This window comes from Ictidomys tridecemlineatus, unplaced genomic scaffold, assembly GCF_052094955.1.
Source record: "Ictidomys tridecemlineatus isolate mIctTri1 unplaced genomic scaffold, mIctTri1.hap1 Scaffold_612, whole genome shotgun sequence".
Lineage (NCBI taxonomy): Eukaryota > Metazoa > Chordata > Mammalia > Rodentia > Sciuridae > Ictidomys > Ictidomys tridecemlineatus.
In genome coordinates, this window is record NW_027524193.1 from 137,407 (window position 1) to 158,234 (window position 20,828).

The window sequence follows — 20,828 nt, forward strand, 5'->3', positions numbered from 1 at the left end:
AATGGCGCGAAGAACCATCTCCTCCAATCCCTGTAAATGGTGCAAACTTTGAATGGCGCACCTCCAATCCCTGAAGTGGCTCCATCTCTCAGTCAATGAAGAAGTAACAGCCCACTGACCCTGCTCCTCCTCATCCTTGATGAGCCCATAAATATCAACACCCTGTTCACTCTCTTAATCTCTTGTTCTCCTCCCTCCCTCCCCCCTCCCCTCCCCCTCCCCCCTTCTCTTCTGTGACTGCCTGCTACAGTCCCACCAATAAAATCTCCGACAGGTAAACAGTTGTTTTGGCTCCTTGAGTTTATGGAGATTTTCCTCCACCGTTCCTACATTAGGAATTGAACTCAGAGGTGCTTTACCACTGGGCCACATCCCCAGACCTTTTTAGTTTTATTTGTTTTATTCAGAGACAGGGTCTCACTAAGTTGATGAGGCTGGCCCCGAGCTTGTGATCTCCTGCCTCAGCCTCCAGAGTCACTGGGATCATAGACATGTGCCACTGTGCCCAGCTTCTTTTGTGATTTTGAGTGGATTAATATTTTGTGTACCTTTAGATTTATTTGTCAATAAACACATATTGACACTATACTACTGAGCTGTATCCCAGCCCTTTTTATTTTTTATTTTGCTAAGTTGCCCAGTCTGGGCTGGAACCTGCACCTTCCTGCCTTAGCCTGTGGATTCTCTGGGATTGTAGACCCAATATATATCAACTCTTCGATAATGGAGGAAAAGTCATTTTCAAAATGGAAGAAAAGAGGGTTGTGGCTCAGCGGTAGAGCACTTGCCTAACAGGAGGTAGGCACTGGGTTCAATCCTCAGCACCACATATAAATAAATAAGTAAATAAAAAAAGTTATTTAAAAAAAATGGAAAAGTTTTCACTTCTCATTCTGAGATGATGAACACAAAGCAGAGAAAGGTTATAGAGGTGTGGACTTGTGTTGAGTGGGTAGTGTCCCAACCAGGCAGTGACTGAGGCCAGACTTTCCTGTCACCTGGGTTTCCTGTGGCACTTGAGATGATGGTCAGCAGAGACCTTCATCCCCACTGAACCCACAACACACGGTGCCTGGCCGCAGTGCTGGGTTTTATTGAATGTTCTCTTCTGCTGCCCTGGGACCCTTCGGGGTTAGGCTTTCCAGTGTTCTTTTTGAGGTGCAAGCTGTGCTTCAGCCCTCTGCCTGGCAGTGCCGCCTCCTGGCAGGTCCTGTCTGGCTCTGGCTCCTCCTCCCGACTGCTGCACTCTGAGCTGCGGCTCTGTGTGCTGGCTTCCTCTTGGGCGAGCTTTAGCAAAGCGAGGCAGCCATGGCCATCTCAAGCCTGTCCTGAGGGCTTGCTCTTGTAGACACTGTCCACACCTCTGCATCTCAGATGGCTCAATTCTGGGAACCCACCAATTTTATGTTACTGGGTGGCTGACAGTTCCCCCCACCCCCCGCATCCTCTTTCCTACTATTGATGAATAGTGTTGCTGAGAAGGAAGAAAGTTATAGAATTTAGCTGAAATGCTGTGTGTGCACGCATGTACCATGTCTGCCCATTCACATGGGGTGTGTGTGCATGTCTGAAGTGTGCACATGGTGTGTTTGTGGGGGGGCACTGTGTGCCCCAGTGGGGGTGAGTGGCAGCTACAACAGGTTTCCCCACAGACTCTCCCCACCCCTGCCTTCTCTTACCTGCCTCCACTTCCCTAACCACCTGCTGTCCTTTTTCCCTCTTAGAATCTCAGGACCAATTAACAAAACCAAGCATTGGTCAAGCAACCAAGAGGTTTTATTCTAGGCCAAAGAATAGGCGACATGGGACACATGACCCTCAGATCCGCTCCTTGGATTCTCCATTCTCCATCGAGGCTGAGAAGGGCACACACAGGTCAGCAGAGTAGTGGAGGGAAGCTAAGGGAGGGGTGAAGGGTCATGTAGTTTCCAGGGAGAGGTGAAGTTTCTAAGAATTTGTGGGCTGCTCTTTTTGCTCCTTTGATGGTCTCTTTTGGTCATCCTGGTGACGTTAACTGTCACAGCAGGAGAGGACAGGAGGCTGTAATCAGCCTAAAAGTGAGTGCAGGTCAATGCTCTTTATACCCCTTTCAGAGCCTGGAATGAAGGACCTGGACAGTAGGCCTCAGGGAACTTTCCTTATCCATGACTGTCTTCACCCATTCCCCCCTCCCGACCCATCACTGTCCAGGCCCGCTGGGTGCAGAGCGTGGAGATATCTGTGGTGGTACCCACAATGTCCCCAGCACAGGTGGAGATTTGTCATTGCAACCCAGAGGGAAGGCAGGAAGGGAAAATGGGGAGAGCACAGAAGGAACCTGGCCCCACCCACAGCACATGCAACCCCTCCCCGCTGTCCAGTGGCCCCAAGGAGATTCCCTTATTTACAGATGTTCCCTACCCACCCTCCTGCCCCCCCAAATTAGGCCACCTCCAAATTTTCTCCCATGACCTCACCGTGCTAAACCTATAAAACCTTGATGAAGCCTGCTGCCATTTTTCCCTTGAAAATGGGCCCCTCTGTTGTTAATGAAGCACTGCTGATCTGCTGAGTCTGTCTTCATTTCTTTTATTTGGTGCTGGAGATTGAACTCAGGATCACTCGACCACTAAGCCACATCCCAACCCTGATTTGTATTTTATTTAGAGACAGACGGGGTCTCGATAAGTTGCTTCGTTCGTGCCTTGCTTTTTGCTGAGGTTGACTTTGAACTTGTGCTCCTCCTGCCCCAGACTCCCAAGCAGCTGGGATTACAGGTGTGGCCACCACTTCTTTTTGTATTCTCTTTCATTTGCTTTCAAACATGGCTGCTCTTGCTGCTGAAGCTGGCCAGGTCCAGCTTTTTCTGTGCTATTGTAGTGGCATCCCCTCCTCCACAGAAAATCTTGATTGTCACGTTCCTCATGACTAAGACACCCAGGGTCACTGCAGGGGGACTGGGCTGCATTAAATAACCAGAGACAGAGATACCTTTTTCTTTGGGTCCGGTGATGGCTCCTCTGACCTTCGTGGTCCATGGGAAAGAAGAAAGGAGCAGATGCTGAACCCTTTTTACTGGAGAGAAGCCATCAAATGAGGCCAGGGGTCAGGTTTCAGGGGCTGAGTCTAGCTTGTGATGTCTGCTGTCAGGTTGACTGACATCTAGGAAGGCCACACCCAAAGGCAGAGCAAGAGAAGGGGACACACAAAGGGAGCTTCTATGGAATATTCTATCCCAAACAGAGCAAAGGGGTGGGATTACAAAGGAACAGGTGTGTGTAGCTCTACCCTAGGATGTGCCTATCAGAAGAATGGCTTTGCTATTTGTGTGGGGTGGGGTGGGGGACTGAGTCACAAGTCCTGCACTCTGTGTCAGACTACAGTGGTCTTTCAGATCCCCATGTTGCATCAGGACTGGAAGGCGTGGTACCTCAATGTGGCTCCCCACAATTAAGCTTCTCCAGAAATCTTTGCCATAATTGATCTTCGGACTATCGGCAAAAGAACCTCTATGAAGGAGTTCAGAGTGGTTAAGCCTCTGGTTTCCTGTTGCTCTGACTTGTTTGGTCTTAGACCTGAAAGAGATCTGCACTCCAGTGCTGAACACCACTTAGCTAGTTTTTCATCAACATTATGGACTCTCTAGTGTAGTAATGATGTAGATAATACTTTGTAGAAGTGTGATTGCAAATGCAAAGTCTGAGAGGAAAGACAGATCCTTTCACAGGACCTCCCCTGCACTGAGCTCCACAGAGGTGTTTACATTTCAAAGAGAAGAGGTTACCAACTGGACTCCCTGGTAACAGCTAGCCGGGAGCGAAGGGGGAGAAGCAGCTTTCCACTTCTCAGGTGCTGTCCTTAAGGGCTAACCTGCCCAGAACAGTGAAAGGAAAAAAAAAGAAGCTGCTTTTGTGTGAACTTCTTCAGAGTGAGAGCTTCTGAGCCCCTCCCCTGACACGCTGGGTATCAAGTTCTGGAACTGCCAGAATGTGGGGTTCAGGGGCACAAGAAAGCTGCTCTGTGAGTGCGGACAGCCGCTGCTTTCCACGGGGGGACAGCCTGGTCAGTTACCTCATGTTACTGACAATAAGTCTCTTGCATGAGATTCAGGGCATGGCGTGGTTTTTGGACTTTGCGTGGACTCTGCAAGTCTCCTTTCACTGATGCCAGTGATTCAGATTAGGCTCTGCCATTGACCTTGATCTCTCTTTGGGGATCTGAGCTGCTCTGGGATCCTATACTCCGTCCTAGACCATCCTCACCTTGAACTCACCTTCCATCTCACTAAGTGCCCACTAATTCAGATAAGTTCCCCTGCCTTTGATCAACTCAAATGACCTGCCAGTTCAGGAAGTGACCGTTGAACGTCCAGCACTCCTAGGGTTCCCATTCACAGGCACCCCCAACCATTGATTGAGTCCATGGGCCCAAAAGGCCCCCCCCAGCAAAAGATCTCTCTCTGGGTCTCAGTTCTGTAAAGGATGATGGAAAAGCTCAACAAGCCAAAACAACCATTTACCTGTCTGAGGTTTTATTAGCAGGACCATAGCAGTCAGTTGCAGAAGAGGAGGAAGGAGAGAGAGAGGGAGGAGAGAGAGAGAGAGAGAGAGAGAGAGAGAGAGAGAGAGAGAGAGAGAGGGGAAAGGAGAGAGGGAAGAGGGAAGAGAGGGGAGAGGTAGGAGTGAGGAGGGTAGAGAGAGAGGGGAGAGTAAGAGAGAGAGGGAGACTAAGACTGTAAGAGTAAGAGAGCAAACACGAACAGGGTGTTGATATTTATGGGCTTAACGCAGGATGAGGAGGAGCAGGGCGAGTGGGCTGTTACTTCTTCATTGGCTGAGAGTTCACACCACTTCAGGTATTGGAGGTGCGCCATTCAAAGTTCGCAGCGCTGTTCACAGGGATTGGAGGTGATGGTTCATGCGCCTTCAGTGCATCATGGACCTGAGCTCCCGGAAGAGAAGCACTCTGGCACCATCTTTACCAACAAGTTCCTCCTTTGGCTCAAAGCCCTGGTGCTGAGAACCTCGTGGGCCTTAGCCCCAGCTGCAGCCCTGAGGCAGTGAGGACTCCCAGAGTGGTCAGCTCTTCCTCGTTCAGTGTGAGAAGATGTAGAGGGATGCCTGCGCTGCTCCCTACCAACTCTCTCTTGCCATGGGCGCATCCTCCTCTGCCATCCCCTTGAGTTGCCTTTTAGCAAATTTAGACTCACTCCACTTTACCCCTGACTTAAAGGTGTGAAAACTAATTCACTCTGCAACCAGATTGGGCCTCTAGACCTTAGACAATGGTTCCAAATGGTCACTTAAGGCACTCTAGATCCCAACATTTTGAGGGACCTTTTTAACTTTTGTGAGAGCTTGGGAGATGAAAAGAAATCCCCCTCTGCTCCTCTTGTTCTCCAGCCCAGGTTCCACTGACTCTGGATACCCCCCCCTTCTCAACCTCAGGACCCTCCCGAAACCCCAGACTTTGACCCCACTGACGAGTCCCTCCCTACCACCCTCCACCTTCTCTGACCCCTCCCAGCCTCCCTCACCTACTTTCAGTCACCCTTTACTTGCTCTGGCTCTGGCACGGACCCCTCTACCCAGCTCACCCCTCTGCTTCCCCTTTGTGAAGTAGCAGGGTCACAGGGAGTTGTTCAGGTACCTGTCCATTCTCCCTTAGTGAACTCTCCCAAGTCAAAAGAAGGCTAGGGTCCTTCACCTCTCACCCTTCAGGGTACATTCAGGAATTCCAAGACCTAACCCAGTCACATGCTTTCCTTTCCATGATGTTCCTAGGATCCCATCTGACACTCTCCTCCTTGAAGAACACAGGCGCATTCGGGAGCAGGTCAGAAATTATGCTGGGAAAGTCCACCAAACCTCCCCGTCTCATCCAATTGGCACAGAGGTAGTCCCTGATTGTGACTCCAACTGGGAGGACTAAGAAAATCAGCCCATAAAGCTATGAGGAACTCCAAGAGGTTATTCAGGACAAAAATGAATACCCCTCAGTATTCTTGGTCTGCATTACAAAGGCCCTTTTACAGTTCACCTACCCAACCCTGAAACCCCAGACAGGAGACAACTACTAATGACCCATTTCTTCTCCCAAAACTTCCCCGACATGAAGGCTAAACTCAAACACCTAGAGAGGGCACCCCTAAATCCTCAAGCAGAGCTTCTGGAAGTGGCTTTTAAGGTCTATAATGGGAGAGATGAGAAGAAACACCAGATGCCTGCCAAGGCCTTTCAACCTGCCCCAACCACTGGCACTTTGGCATCCCCACTCCCTAAAAGGCAGCCAGGGGGACCCCGTGACCCCTCTTTCAAATGTGGTCAAATGGGTCATGGGGTCAGAGTATGTCCAGATCTCCGAAAGCCTCCTGGGGCATGTTCCAAATGACATCAGGAAGGCCACTTGCACCAAGAGGTGCAAGGCCATCTGGCTCTGATATCTTTCCAGTGGATCTTCTAGGTCTGGCAATGGATGACTGAGGAGGCCCAGGTCCCCTCACCCAACCACCACTTCTCAGGAGCCCAGGGTAACCATGGTGGGGGCAGGTAGTCCCGTCTCTTTCCTTTTGGACACTGGAGCCACGTAAGTTCTAAAGGAGTTTTGGGGACCTACTTATGTGGTGAGCCACTCCAAATGCACACCCCTTTAAGTCCTGATGCACCACGGGGATCTGAAAATCCCTGTAGTCTGGCACGGTAGAGCCCTGACTTGTGACTCTTCCCTTGGTCAGATAACAAGGCATGGCCCTAGGAGCAGGCAGCACCCAGAGATGTGAAGCTATACTCTCCTAATCCTTTGTAATCCTATCCCTTGCCTCATTTAAATGGCTTCTTTCCAATAAAAGTATTCAGCACGTCCTCCTCCTCACTCTTTTTCCACAGACCCTAAGTTCAGAGGAACCATCACAAGACCCAAATAAAAAGATATTTCTCTGTCTCTGTATGATTATTTTGGGCCACCCAGTTCACTTGGAGTGATCCTGAGTGTTTAGTCGTGCAGTGTGACATACTTCTCTTTCTTGTTCTTCTATTGTCATGCTGAATGACTAGCATTTTCTTCCCATGATTGGTAGAGGCTCTGTTGGTCACTTTTGTAGTGATCTGGTCACTTTCGTAGTGGCCCTAGATGCTGCCCCAATCCTTGAAGTAGCAGAATGTGTCTTCATGCTAGGTGTGCCTTCCTACAGCCCCATGGATCAACTATGCTCACCTGTTCCGTTGTGCTATTACCCCTTTGCCCTGTTTGGGATGGAAGGTTTCATGAAAATGCCCTTTGTGTGCTGTGTGCCCACTTCTCTTGCTCTGCCTTTGGACGTGGCCTTCCTAGATGTCAATCAACCTGCTGGCAGCAGACATTACAGCCTCCTGAAACCTGACTCCTGGCCTCATTTGAATGGCTTCTCCTCAATAAAAGGGTCAGCATGTGCTCCTCTCTCTTTTCTGTGGACTCTTAAGGTCAAAGGTGTTGTCAAAGAACCCCCCCCCAAAAAAAAGTCGTCTCTGTCTCTTGTGTGGTTATTTCGTGCAGTCCAGTTCACCTGGAGTGACCCTGAGTGTTTTTGTCATGAGGAACTCGACAGAGGACCCTTGACCAGCCCCTACAAAGACCTTGGCTTCTCTGCATGCTCCAGGGCATTGCCCTCTCCCACTCCTTCCTGATTCCCACTGCCCAGTTCCTCTTAGGCAGGGATCTCCTAGCCAAAGTTGGGGCTTCCATTACCTTCACTCCCGAGTCTCAGCTCGCCTCCGGTACCCCCCTGCTACTAGTCCAGACAAATTCCACGGATCCCTCTTACCCTGTGTCTGCATTAGAGATTCATTCCTCTATCTGGGACTTCCAAAAGCCCTCCACAGCCATCCACCACTCTCCCTTGATAATACATCTCAAGGACCCCACCTATTTTGCAGCAGGACCCCAATACTCACTTTCTCTCCAGAGCCTCAGGGGTCTCAAACCTTTGATCTTCTCCAGAAAGGCCTCTGTGCCAAACAAACTCCCCTTTCAATACACCCAACCTAGCAGTCAGGAAACCAGACACTGCAGACTCATACAGGATCTTGCTTCACAATACAGCCGTAATCCCCTGTTATGCTCATATTTGGGACTCCCAAAAGACCACCAATCAACACCAGCAAAGAGGTGTTGATGGTGAGCTAGCTCCATCCTCCGCGTGCACACATAGCAACTGGTGATGCTGAGAGGCCCCGAGCCCAGGGTTTGCAGCAGTTTTATACATTCTTTGGAGAAGGCAGGGATCCCCACATACGTCATAGCATCTCTTAGCAAATCATCACACACCATGGGGAAAATCAAATCACAACTCTAAAACATGATTAGCACATTCACTGGTGGGAACAGGTTGGGTAGGGGTTACTACAAAAGGGTATTCATTTGAACTGATTGGTTTAAGCCAAGAGGGGTGTTCATTCTGAATTACACATGGTTTCCCAACACCATAAACTACTAGGAGAGTCATCTGGCATCCCAGGTATTTCCATGTCTCATGCTGATGAGTGGCTGCTAGGGGGTTGCTATGGGTCCCCACCTAGCCTGACTGAGTCAGGGACACCTGGAGCAGCAGATCTCATTTGTAGATAAACCACTCAGCAGGGTGGGAATGTGCCTAGGAGTGCTTTGTGGGTCTTTCCAAGGACAAAGGTCATGTCCCTTTCCTTGGACAGGTTTTTCTCTGAGGTAGAGGCTGGTTTTTCACCCTGTTGACCCAGGAGTTCCCAGCCCACATCCTGCCTCTCCACCATTCCCTCACACATCACTCATTTTTCGGTTTTGGATGCCTTCTTCTCCATTCCCTTACACCCCAATTCCAGAACATTTTCCTCTTTACCTGGACAGACCCAGACACTCACACCTCTACCCAGTTAACTTGGACTGTCCCACCCCAAGGATTTAGAGATAGTCCCCATCTATTTGGCCAAGCTCTTTCTAGGGATCTGTCTTCCCTCTCCCCCAATGTAAACTTATTCAACATGTAGATGACCTCCTCCTTTGCAGCCCCTCTTTACAGATCAGTCTCACTATAAGGCAACCCCCAGAGGACCTCTGACTTTGTGCATCTCCAAAACCTCAACTTTCAACCCTCCAAAGCTCCCCACTGATTCCTAAAGAAGACTCTTCTTGGAGAGAGGAGGCTACTACAAGGACTAACAGCCCCTGATGCCCAAGACAGAGACCTATGCGTCCTGATCAACTCCTCTCTCCCAGAGACTCTGCCCCACCTAAAACCCTCCCTGATTCCCTTTACAGGAATGAATGTCTTCACCCCTAAGCAGCAGGAAGAAACTACAGAAGAAAGACCATCAGCCCCACCCCTGGTATCTAAAAACAAAAAGGGAGGAATATTGACATCATATCAATATTGGCATCAGATTCACCATTTTAGTTTGGGAGCATTTTTATCTAAAGGCTTCAAAGTTTCGATTATGAAGCAATGATGCTTAACTTCCCATAAGAACATGTGTCTGCTAAACAATCAACCCCACCCCAGCTTAAGCTCCTAAACAGCTTGTGACCAACCCTACCCGCTTCTGGCCCAACTCCTAAGAAGCTTTCCGTTTTGGACTTAAAAGATGCCAATCCCAGGACATTTTCTTCTTCACCTGGACAGACCCAGACACTCACACCTCTACCCAGTTAACTTGGACTGTCCCACCCCAAGGATTTAGAGATAGTTCCCATCTCTTTGGCCAACGGCTGCTCTCCACCAAGGGACAAGCTTGCCAGTTTGCCCCAGGTCACCAACAGTGAATCTCTTGCACAAGATTCAGGTGTGTGGTGTGCTCTTTGGACTGTGGAAGACTGCGAGTGTCCTTTCAGATGGATTACAGCAAAAGCTTTGCCCTCTGAACCTGCCTACAGCCAAATAAATCTGTTTCCTGCTGTCTTCAGGTCTTGTCTCATCTGTCCCCACCACACTATGGAGATAGTTGGCTAATCTTTTTCTAGCATGCAGAAAGCGCAGTTGGTGTATTCTGTAACTCTCCCTTACAGAAAAAGGATGGATACACACTTCAGGTTGCCTGGGCCACTATTATAGGAAAAGACTATGATTGTTAGTTTTGGCATAAGCGATGGGGCCCTTTTTCCCTAGGTGACATTATGAGCTCCATTCTGCTCCCCTAACCTTCGAGTTAGGAGAGTCACGCCGTGGCACAAAAGCCCCTTGGGCCAGTTTTTCCAGAAATGAGAACTCAGCACAGCAACCCCGGGTAAGAGAAATGCAGAACCTGGTGTTGCAGGAGCTGGCCCGCCCTGCAGTGGAGGGCCGGGAGGTTTTCAGCATCTCCCGCTCTGGGTTTGTAGCGCCCGTCCGTTCCAGATCAGCTCTGGGTCCTTTTCGTCAGGAAAGACGCATTAGGGACGTCGCTGTTTCCTGGCAGGATGCCACTGTCAATCCGCACCGCCCATTGCCCATTCCAGCTTCCAATCCCGGGTAACTTTTCTCTCCGCGGCGTGAGCGCTGGACGCTCCTGCCACAACCCAGATAGCCGCCAGCGCCTTTTTTCTGATGCTACTGCCAAGATGGTCGGGGCCCCAGGTTTCCGCCTTTGTGGGGTGTGTTTCAGCCCTGAAACACGCGAACCGGCCGCAGCCAATGAGAAGACAGCGCGGGCTCGGCAAGAGAGCGCCTCGACGTCCTGGCGCTCACCATGGCAGGCTCGCTGCCTCCCGGAGCAGCCGCGGGTTCTGATCCGCTGCGCCACCGGAGGTCCTGGGCCCAGCTGCTGGGTAGGTGGGCGGACCTACGCTGGCCCGCGCCCCTTCCCCGGGCGCTTTCCCACCGCGGCTGGGCGGCTCCGGCCTGAAGGGTCCCTGCGGCCCAGCCCTCCGCCCGCTGGGCCCCGGCCACCCCGCGGGGCGTGTCCCCTGGGCCCAGGGCAGGAGCTCACCGGTCGACGTCTGGAAACTGATTTTCTCCTTTTCCTTAGCGGGAAGAGTCAAGAGGCAAAAATATAATCCGGAAAGGGCACAGAAACTGAAGAACTCGGCCGTGCAACTCCTGAGATGCCACCGGAGCCTGAGTGACCTTCTGCTTGAGGTGAGAGGAAGTAGGTGTGGCCTTGGCTCCCGGCTGCCTGGGGAGGAGAGCGGGGCGTCTCGGTGGAGAGCGCAGTTGAGGAGTGAGTTAGCGACTCTCCCCAGGCTGCGGTCAGTCAGTTCCACTTTAAAAGTCTCAGGCCGGCCCGGTAGGAGCCTCTGGGTTTTGACAGTGGTGCACGCCCTGCTTTGATTCTAGGTGGAAGATCCACCCTGTGAAAAATTGTGCCTCGACAGATTGATTGCTTGTGACAGTGACAAGGCCTCCACGGATGGTTCTTGTTCCTTCATAGGTGAGTTACACTTGGATTCTTAATTCATGGAGTTAGAGGATTTGTTATTTTATGATTTGGCGTGGGCTTGTTTTACAGCTGTGTTTAGAAACTGACTGACTTGGGTAGGAACCAAGCTGATGTATTAAAGACTGCAGTGTGTGCTGCTCATCCACAGAGGTACACAAGCAGAGGTTGCTGTGCTGGGAGTAGGCAGGAAGGCAGTGTGTTTCTAGGTGTGTGTCAGGGAGGAAGAAGGAGGGTAAGTGTGTTTCTAGGTGGCCACTTTCCTCCCAATTTGGGATAGTGAGATAGGGAAGGCTCTGGAGGAGATAACAAAAAATGTGTTAGATTTCTTCTTGTCCTTCATAGTTTTTTACCTGACAGCTATTTTTGCAAATGGTGGAATTAACTGAATCACTAATTTGTTCTTAAGAGGTATAAAGGTAACCTTAGATAATAGGTCTGGCAGAAATTCTGATGCTGTGTGCCATTGGGAAGTGATCCTGATTTTCATTGCCATAACTGGTTTTGAATCTCACAGATGATGAGTCACAATTCCAGGGACGAGGCATGGTTGTACATTCTTGTAAGGACTTTGGATGAGGCATGAGATCTTGTGCTGTTTATCCTTAATCACAGAAGTATGGACCCTCCACCCATTAGTAGTAGTTGTTGTTTTTGATAACTTTATTTTTATTATTTATTTTTTTATCTGGTGCTGAGGATCAAATCCAGGGCCTTGCACGTGTGAGGCGAGCACTCTACCGTTGAGCCATAACCCCAGCTCCCATCCATTAGTTTTTAAATTTGTTTTTCTTTCCTTTTTTTTTAATATTTATTTTTTAGTGTACACAGGACCTTTATTTTATTTATTTATTTTTATGTGGTGCTGAGGATCGAACCCTGGGCCTTGCACATGCTAGGCAAATGCTTTACCGCTGAGCCACAACCCCAGCCCCTAAATTTGGTTTTTTGCTGAAGAGATGGCTACCATGCTTTAAAAATTAAATAAGTAAATAAGATAAATGCATTTTAAATGAAAATAAATTTTTCCCTGGCAACAAATAGTTTATTTCTAATACTCTACTGAAGCCTCTAAAATCATCGCATTTGCTCACTTCATATATATGTGCTTTCAGAATCTTGAAGATAATGATCATGTACTAGAACTTTCTATTTCTTCTCATAAATTAGTTTTTGAAGCTAAGGAAGTGACTGCTTGTAGGTGTTACCTATTTCCAGGGTGCACAGCGTTTCTCACTTCAAGGAAGGTAGACTAGAGACTGGTTGCTCAGGAGTAGCCTGGTGGCTGCCTGAGAGTCAGCATTGAGGTTCCTTCTGTTAGCCCTGCAGACTGACTCTACCTGTGGCCCTTGCTCCCACCAGGTGTGTGTGGCAGAGCATTGGGAAGCCCCTACCTATAAAGGCAGTGGGATGCTTCCATCCTACAGGCCATCTGGATGCTGAAGTAATCAGGAAGACAAACTGCCGCGCCCATGAACGCTTAGTGGCTGGGCACTTACCTAGCATGGGCGGCCTTGGGTTCCATCCCCAGCACCAGGAATAAAAGAAGAGAAAGGAGAAGAGTAGTTAAAAGAGCCTGCTGGGGTTCTCATTCGGTGGTGCTGGCTGAACGGTGGAGATAGAGCTCTTTGTGTAGCCGTCAGCATATCTGCTCATCCTGCTTGTCTGTGCGTGTGCACAGCTCTGGGTTCAGAAATTACCTCTCATTGTAGTAGAGCTGCTTAGTCCATGAAAGTGTCTTATTTTGTGTATAATGTTTTTCCTTTACATTTCTCCCCCTTTTGAAGACAGTTTTCTGTGTGCTGTGGCTTAAAAAGATATTTTAACTCAAATTGCTGATGTTTTCAGGAAAAGTTTGTTTTTTGTTTTGTCTTTAAGGCTCTGCTTTTCAGGATCAGGCCTTGAAGCTGGGGGTTCCTGTGGGGAACCTGTCAGCAAGGACAGTTGCCTGCAGTATAAAGATGGTCTGTGAGGAGCCTAGCCATCCTGTGCTGCTCAGCACTGAGCAAAGAGTGAGATGCCAGTTCCCCTAAATGTCACATGTTGTTGCTCATGAGTTTGTGTGGAAATAGCACACTGCTGTAGTTTAGGTAGTCTGCCTGTCTTCAAAAAAGATCTATTGGGCTTTCAGAAGAAACTGTCTTCCTTGCTTGAGATTGCTCAGTATTTTCTGGCACACAGCATGTTCTCCCACCTCTCCTTCTGCCAAGAAGTATGGAAAGCACAGGTAACAACCCCAACTCTGGTCTTGTCCAGCAGTGCTCTGTTGATTTGGTTGGAGCCAGAACCCTGGGTTTTCTTGGGGATTCAGTTGAATATGTTGTTTAATGATAATGAAGTAAAAGTTCATCAGATGCTCCTGTGCTGGGAAGGAAGAGCCTCAGTCCTTTTGCCAGTGTCTGCCCATTGTTGGCAATCTATATTAGAATACAGTGCATCCCAGAAACAGGGTGGTCTGCCTTCTAGGGTATATTATTATGAAGTCTTTTTCAGTGTAGTAGTAGAGTATTTAAATATACTAAAAGTATTTTTTTGAATAATTCAAACTCTGTAGGTTTACAGATATTTTTCATTTTGGTTTTTGGTACCAGGGATTAGAACCTAGGAGCATTTAAGTACTTATTCACATCCCTGGTCCTTTTTATTTTTTATCTTGAGACAGGGTCTTGCTAAGTTGCTGAGCCTGGCCTCAAGCTTCAGACCCTGCTGCCTCAGCCTCCCTAACCGCTAGGATTACAGGTGTGTACCACTGCACCTGGCAGTTTACAGATTTTTTGAAGATTTGAAAGTGCTCAGTTACCATTTTGTGCTAACTGCCTGAGCAAGTGTATAAAAGGGAAGAAAGAGCCAAAGTGGTAACTTCCATCCTTTTATCCTGCTTATGATCCCTGTGCTCATTGCATCTATTTAGGACAAGGCAATGACATGCACATGAAAATTGCATTGTGTAATCTTCAATTGTGCAGAGAAGGTGTGAGGAAATGCTTCTTGGCAGCTGAAAGTTGCCTGGAGGTTGGGGGAGGGGAGGGGATAGCAGGTGGTGGGGGACAAGATCAGCGTGGTCTGAGCAGGGTGCAGTGGAATGGTGTGAATGCCTGACCAGTCCAGGGGGGCTTCCCTGGGGGAGGCTCATGAGGAAAGGCCTGTGCCACGCATAAGAGTTTGACTGTCCCCAAAGCGATGAGGAGTCAGTAAAGGCATCTACGGAAGAGTTGGAGTACTAGGGATTAGAACCCAGGGGCATTTAACCACTGCGTTGCTGTGTTGGCTGCATGGAGCCAGGTTGGGGTGGCTTGCGAGAGCCTGACAGGCAGTAGGTTAGACTGTGGGAATGGAGAGAAGCCCCAGGACAGCAGAAGAGCCTGAAGGGGGGTAGGAACTTGAGCCCAAAGTGAGGCCTCGGGCCATGCTTCAGTGGGCATGAAGTCGGCCTAGGCTGGGACACAGGCCCAGACTCATAGCACTCATTTTCCTCAGAACTCTCTCTTGCTTGAAGCTGTATGGAGTCTTCATGTGCAAAGTGTCGTGAGCCTACAAGAGCTGATGGAAAGGTAGTGCACTAGTGAATCCGTGTTGCTTTGACATTGCTGTTTAGTATGAATTATTTACTTCCAAAAGCACCTGGAGAAGCAATTGCCTCATTGTTTAACGAGAACATTAGTTGTTATTGAAATTATGTGTGATTTTTTTCCACATCACCAGAAACCAAATGGTGGTGTGACAGTGGCTCACACTGATTAAAAAAAAGATTGTATCTTTTTCTTATTTCAAAAAAAGCCCGGGCTATGGGGTGGCTCAGTGTCCTCGAGCTGCCTGGAACCTGTGAGTTCCTGGGTTCTGTATGCAAAACTAAACAAAACCTCTAGATGAATTAAAGAGGAAAATGTCAATACATAAAAGCCAGCCCTGGGAGGACTTTTGTGATCTTGAAGTGGGAAACCTAAATGTGACAGAGCCAGAAGCTATACAAGGGTAGTAAACTTTACTACATGAAGTTTAGTGTGCACCTAATATACCTTGAGATGAGTGGAAATGAAGATATTCTTCCAGAATCTGTGGAACACAGCTAAGGAAATGTTTAGAGGGCAATTCATATTTGTAAAAGCCTATATTTCAAAAAAGAATGTTATCAATCTAGGCTTAACCTCAGAGACTAGAAAGAGAAGAGCAAGTTAAGCCAGATAGAGGGAGAAAGTAATAAGGGTTATAGCAGAAACCAGTGAAGTAGGAAACAAAGACATACAGAGAGTATGTGCAAAGGAGCTGGACATATCCTTTATGTGTCCCATCCCTGATCCCCACAGTGTTCAGTGCAGATAAGTGAACCATTTGAAATTGATTGTTTCTGGGTCATTTGCAGCCAGGAAGAACCCTGTACCTGGTCCCTGGACTTTTGGGGCAAAAAGACTAGGCTTCACAGTGGAGTGAGGGTTGCAGAAAATTGCCAAGTAAGGAGAGGCAGCCATGGGGTCAGGCAGACCCAAATCCACTGTGCGCTGTATCCCCAGCCATCCTGACTTGCGGGCCGTGGTGGCGTGGCTCTTCAGGAACCTGCGTCTCCTGTGCCAGCAGATAGACACCTCCTGCTCATACCTGGACATCGCTAGGGCTGTGCTCTCTGGTATGTTCTTAGTTCCTGAGTAAAGTACCTTGGGGGCGCTGGGGTTGTGGCTCAGTGGTAGAGTGCCTGACATTTATGAGGCCATGGGTTTGATCCTCAGCACCACATAAAAATAAAATAAAGATATAATGTCCATCTGAAAGTAAAAAGTAAATATTAAAAAAAAGTTCCCTCGGCCAGTGGGAAGCCGAGCATTCGCCATGCCTGTGAGCGTGGGGCTCAGCAAGTTCGTGGTGTCCTGAATTTGCTTTTAGCCTCAGCAGTTGGAGGGGGTTGGCAGAGGCTGCATTTTCCATTAGTGGCCAGCTCTGTCTGCTCTGTGAGCCTTGGTTGCCTGCATTGCTTGGGATCCTCCCTTGCAAAAAGCTCCTTCCTGGTGGGATGAGCTGCATATCCTGTATTTGCTGTGGGGGGACCATCCATGAGCCATCCCTTGAGATCTACTTCTTTGCATTAAGAGAAAAAGCTCTTAATATAAATTTGATATATGCTAAGTACTTCCAATATAGAGTGAGGGTAAGTCTGGCTTGGTGAGTGCGTGTATGTTGATAGGAATGGGGCTGGGTGGCCCTAGGGATCTGTGTGAGTCACAGCTGCTTGGAGACCATATGTGTGTAAATACTTTGGTTTGTGGTTTTCCAGATTTTGTGGAGCTGTTGGTTTCACAGAGATTTCAAGAAAACTCGGATCTGAGAAGAGTGGAGGAGACTGGAACAATGTCCCAGGTAGGAGGGACAGTAGAGCAGCGAGCTGCCCGACTCAGCCTCCTAGCAGCAGTGGGCTGGGGCCTGAGGAGCAGGCCCCACCAGGTCTTGGCTCCTTTTGGAACTCCTGGGCTAGTGGCTGCCATTTGTTCTGTGTCCACACTTGTAAGTTTTGCGTAAGGAAATCATTTTCTGCGAAGTGACCACTGAGGGTGTCCTGAGTTTCCAGAGGTCTCCAGGGCAGGGGTCTTCACAGTAGCACATGTCTATCCTGGCAGGACAAGAGGGGAGGGGGTGCAGCCAGAGTGGGGGCTGTGGGACCCGGCCTAGACCTCGTGGGGGCATGCCTGGGTGTCATGGTGGGCAACGTTGGGGGATTTCTAGGTTTATGAAGGAATTTTGGAGGTGCTCTTCTTTGTAGAGGTGACAGGTGTGTCTAGTGCGAGTGCGTGACTGCCCAGACACTGCCGAGTGACAGCCCTGTGCTCTGTTCTGACAGGTGGCTGCTGAGGTGCTGCAGAGCATGCTCTCATGTAAGTCGGTGGCCCCTGCAGCTGGGAATGCGTGGCTGCTCAGGAGCCGTCCCAGCTTTCCGGCCTTGTCCTGGCAGTAGCTGGCCGGCGTGGTGCTGCAGAGCCCCGTTCAGTGTGGCTGCACAGTCAGCTCCAGGGCTGCACAGTGGTGCAGCTCACTGCTGCATCAGCACCCTGCTTGTTGTGAGGAGCTGGGGATCCAGTTCAGTGGCAGAGCACTTCTAGCTTGTGCCAGGCCCTGGATTCCATCCCCAGAACCACAAAAGAAAACAAAAAGCCGGCAGGCCTCAGATATAGGTAACTGGCTGGCTGGACCTAGTGCCATGGGATTTAAGGGCCTGCAGAGTCCTGAGACTCAGAAATTGACCCCTTGTTCCAGAGCACTTGAGGGTGGGTGCTGACAGACTGTTAGCGCCTGCTGAGTGCTGCTTCTGTCCGTGTTGTCAGTAGCACTTGACACTTTGGCTGCCGGCCTTCAGGAGGAGTCCTCCGATCACAGGGTGGTGAGCTGCTGGTATGTGGGCAATTTGGGGAAGGGTCTATGCTCATAGGGAGGCCAGGGGCAGAAGTCTTTGAGTGGAGGCCTTCCCATGGTATTGAAACCCTTTTAGGGTAGCAACCCCTGGTCCAGGGCACCACTCTCTCCTTCATCTTCTGAGAGCCAGTAGGAGACCCACCCCATACTCCTGCTTCTGGAGTCCCTCAGGAAATGGGGCATGGTAGTTGCTCCTCTCCCTCCTGACGTGAGCTGAGCCCCATGGCTTCCTCCTCTCTTTGCTTTCAGACCCTACCACAGAGCTTCCCAGAACATGCTGCTGCTGTTGGTCCTCCCGTGTGGCCAGCCCCGCACTGCTCTCTGGGTCCTGCTCAGATCTGCCATTGTCAGGCTTGGTCAGGGTGGCCTTCTCTTTCCAGAGCTCCATAGACTCACAGAGTTGAGCGTGGGAGGTGGGGGTCAGGATGTGCTTCAGTGCACAGTGGGTCAGGGCCTTGAGGGTGGAATCCAAAGAGGCCAGGTAGAGGCCCCCATATTTCCAGGTCTTCTCAGTCTTTTTTTAGAGAGAGAGAGAGAGAGAGAGAGAGAGAGAGAGAGAGAGAGAGAGAGAGAGAGAAGAGAGAGAGAGAGAGAGAGAGAGAGAGAGAGAGAGAGAGAGAGAGAGAGAGAGAGAATTTTTTAAAAAATATTTATTGTTTAGTTTTTGGCGGACACAACATCTTTGTTTGTATGTGGTACTGAGGATCGAACCCCGGGCCACACGCATGCCAGGTGAGCACGCTACCACTTGAGCCACATCCCCAGCCCTCTTCTCAGTCTTTTAATTGTTTTGCTCTTGATTTTTATCTCTTACAAGGGGCTTGATGTGCTGAATGACTCAGTGTTTCTGCTGCAGTGGTTAAAACACCATTTAGTTATTGAGTTACATGTGATGGTAGAGTGTACTTTGACATACTATGTGTACTCACATAAGAACACTGGGAGGTTATGTTCAATTCATCCTACTGTCTTTCCCATCCCCTTCCCTTCCCCTCACTCTTCTGTCAAATCCAGTGAACCTCCACCCCCTCCACCACCCCCATTGTGAGTCAGCATCTGAATATCAGAGAGAACATTCTGCCTTTAATTTTTGGGTTTGGCTTATTTCACTTAGCATGATACATTCCATCCATTTCCTGGCAAATGCCATAATCTCATTCTTTATGGCTGAGTAATTCTATTGTTTATATGTGCCACATTTTCTTTATGCATTCATAAAGGGCACCTAGGTTGATGGCATAGCTTAGCCATTGTGAATTGAGTTGCTATGAACATTGATGAGGCCATGTTGCCATAGTATGCTGATGTTAAGTCCTTTTGGGTACAAAATTAGGAGTGCACCACGTTATGTGTGTGTGTGTATATGTGTGTGTGTGTGCGTATGTGTGTGTGTTAGTCTGCCCAAGCTACCAGAGCAAAATATAATGGACTGTGTGGCTTAGCAGACATTTTCTCACAGTTCTGGGTCTAAGCTGGAGTTTGAGGGCCAGCAGGTCTGGCTTCTTGTGAGGACACTCTCTGTGACCCTGTAATGAGGCCCTGTCTGTGCACCTCAGGTAGGCTCCCCACTGAGCTAGGCTGGCAGGTCCGGCCAAGATGGCCCGTTGGGCCAAATCTCTGAGACAAGCTTCCTGAGTCGGGTGGCTTGCTGTGCTGTTTCTCCTCATGTCTGTGTTTGGCTGTAGTACTTTAAGTTCAGACATTCTTTCATGGGAATGGCCAGGCTCCCGCTGGCCTGGCTGCAGTGTGCTCTGTGGAGAAGGCTGGCAGGGGTAGGACTTAACTGCTGGCCTCTTGGTTCTTGACTCCTTGCTGCCATGGCTGTGGGTGCCTTACCCGTGTTGGGGAGTCTTGCACAGTGGCAGGCGGACCCCAGCCTAGGGACATCTGCCCCATGCTCCTTCCCTGCTCTCTCAGAGTTGTTGGCTCTAACAATAGCACAGCTGCCACAGCCACCTCACATGCCGGGTGCTATGCCCTGGTCTGCTCCTGGTGGCTGAGGCCTCCTGGCTGCCCATTGCTGCTCAGTTATGGCCCATCCTCCTTATCTGCTTCTTGCCTCCAGCCTGCCTCTGCACTCTCAGCTCCTCACTGCTTCATTTCTGTCTTGATAAGATCATTTTCTTTGGATTACACTCAAAGCCTAGAGCTTGCCAGGTGCAGTGGCCACACCTGTGATTGTAGGGACTCGGGAGGTTGAGGCAGGAGAATGCAAGTTCAAGACCAACCTGGGCAACTTAGATCCTGTCATAAAATAAAAAATAAAAAGGACTGGGGGGTGTAGTCAGTGGTAGAGCACCCCTGGTTTCTATTCCTTGTATCAAAAGAAGAAATAAAAAACAAAAACCCTTGCAGCTTAATGGCCTTACCAAGAAAGCGCTTTTAAGGATAAAGAAAGGAATGCCTGCGAGACCCACAGTGCGTGGACTAGGCCTGAAGGGGCGGCCTTCCCTCCTGAGAGTCTCCCTCTGCTGTGCTCAGGCTTGGCGTGTTCCAGGCTCTCCCGTGTGGTGGGGTTTCTGCAGATGCGCTGAAGAGGTTCTCAGCCACACCCTGACCCAGGTTCTCACTCACAGCCCTGTACTGAAAGGTAGGCCCAGCACCTTGGCCCCTGTGCACTCTGAGGCAGCTCCCTGGGCCCTGATGGATTCGTGGCTCTGTCCTCTACAGGAACTTGAGCCCTGAGGGTACAGCCTAATGCTCTGAGTAACCCTAACCCTAACCCTAAACCCTAAACCGTAACCCTAAACCCTAAACCCTAACCCTGAGCCACAACCCCAGCCCTGAGAAAGTCTTATGAGAGAATTATGGAAACTGTAGCTCTAATAAGAAAATGAGATTTTGATGGAGAATAGGAATGTCAAGTCTAATGGCCAGGGAAAGACAGGGACTATTTACCATAATTCACTGTAACCAGCAGTTACAAACATCCATGGTGTATACCTTCACGATTGCACTGATTGCCTTCTGTTGTCTGTTTGGAGTCTACCCAATTAAAATACATATATATTTTAATATTTGTATTCCTAGGCCTGGCAGTCTCAGTGCTGAAAAACTGTTAAATGATGATTTGAAGTTAAAACATTTGAACAAAATTTC

General features: G+C 49.3%; 1 protein-coding gene across 1 annotated transcript; it reads left to right on the plus strand.

Annotated features, from left to right (window-relative positions):
- Positions 1–10,649: 10,649 nt before the first annotated feature.
- On the plus strand, positions 10,650–17,745 carry LOC144374206 (Fanconi anemia group A protein-like). The gene is made up of 10 exons (XM_078037138.1): positions 10,650–10,728; positions 10,929–11,038; positions 11,237–11,330; positions 13,215–13,348; positions 13,468–13,563; positions 14,814–14,887; positions 15,845–15,957; positions 16,600–16,682; positions 17,161–17,194; positions 17,642–17,745. Exons 1-10 carry the CDS (start codon positions 10,650–10,652, stop codon positions 17,743–17,745), a joined length of 921 nt encoding a protein of 306 aa, XP_077893264.1.
- The last annotated feature ends 3,083 nt before the right edge of the window (positions 17,746–20,828 follow it).

Excerpts from the sequence above, each read along its gene's own strand:
- LOC144374206 (XM_078037138.1), top strand. The coding sequence starts at position 10,650 with ATGGCAGGCTCGCTGCCTCCCGGAGCAGCCGCGGGTTCTGATCCGCTG. Across the intron at positions 14,888-15,844 it reads CTACAAGAGCTGATGGAAAG|CCATCCTGACTTGCGGGCCG; the intron begins GTAGTGCACTAG and ends CTGTATCCCCAG. Across the intron at positions 17,195-17,641 it reads GCTGCAGAGCATGCTCTCAT|TAGCACTTGACACTTTGGCT; the intron begins GTAAGTCGGTGG and ends CCGTGTTGTCAG.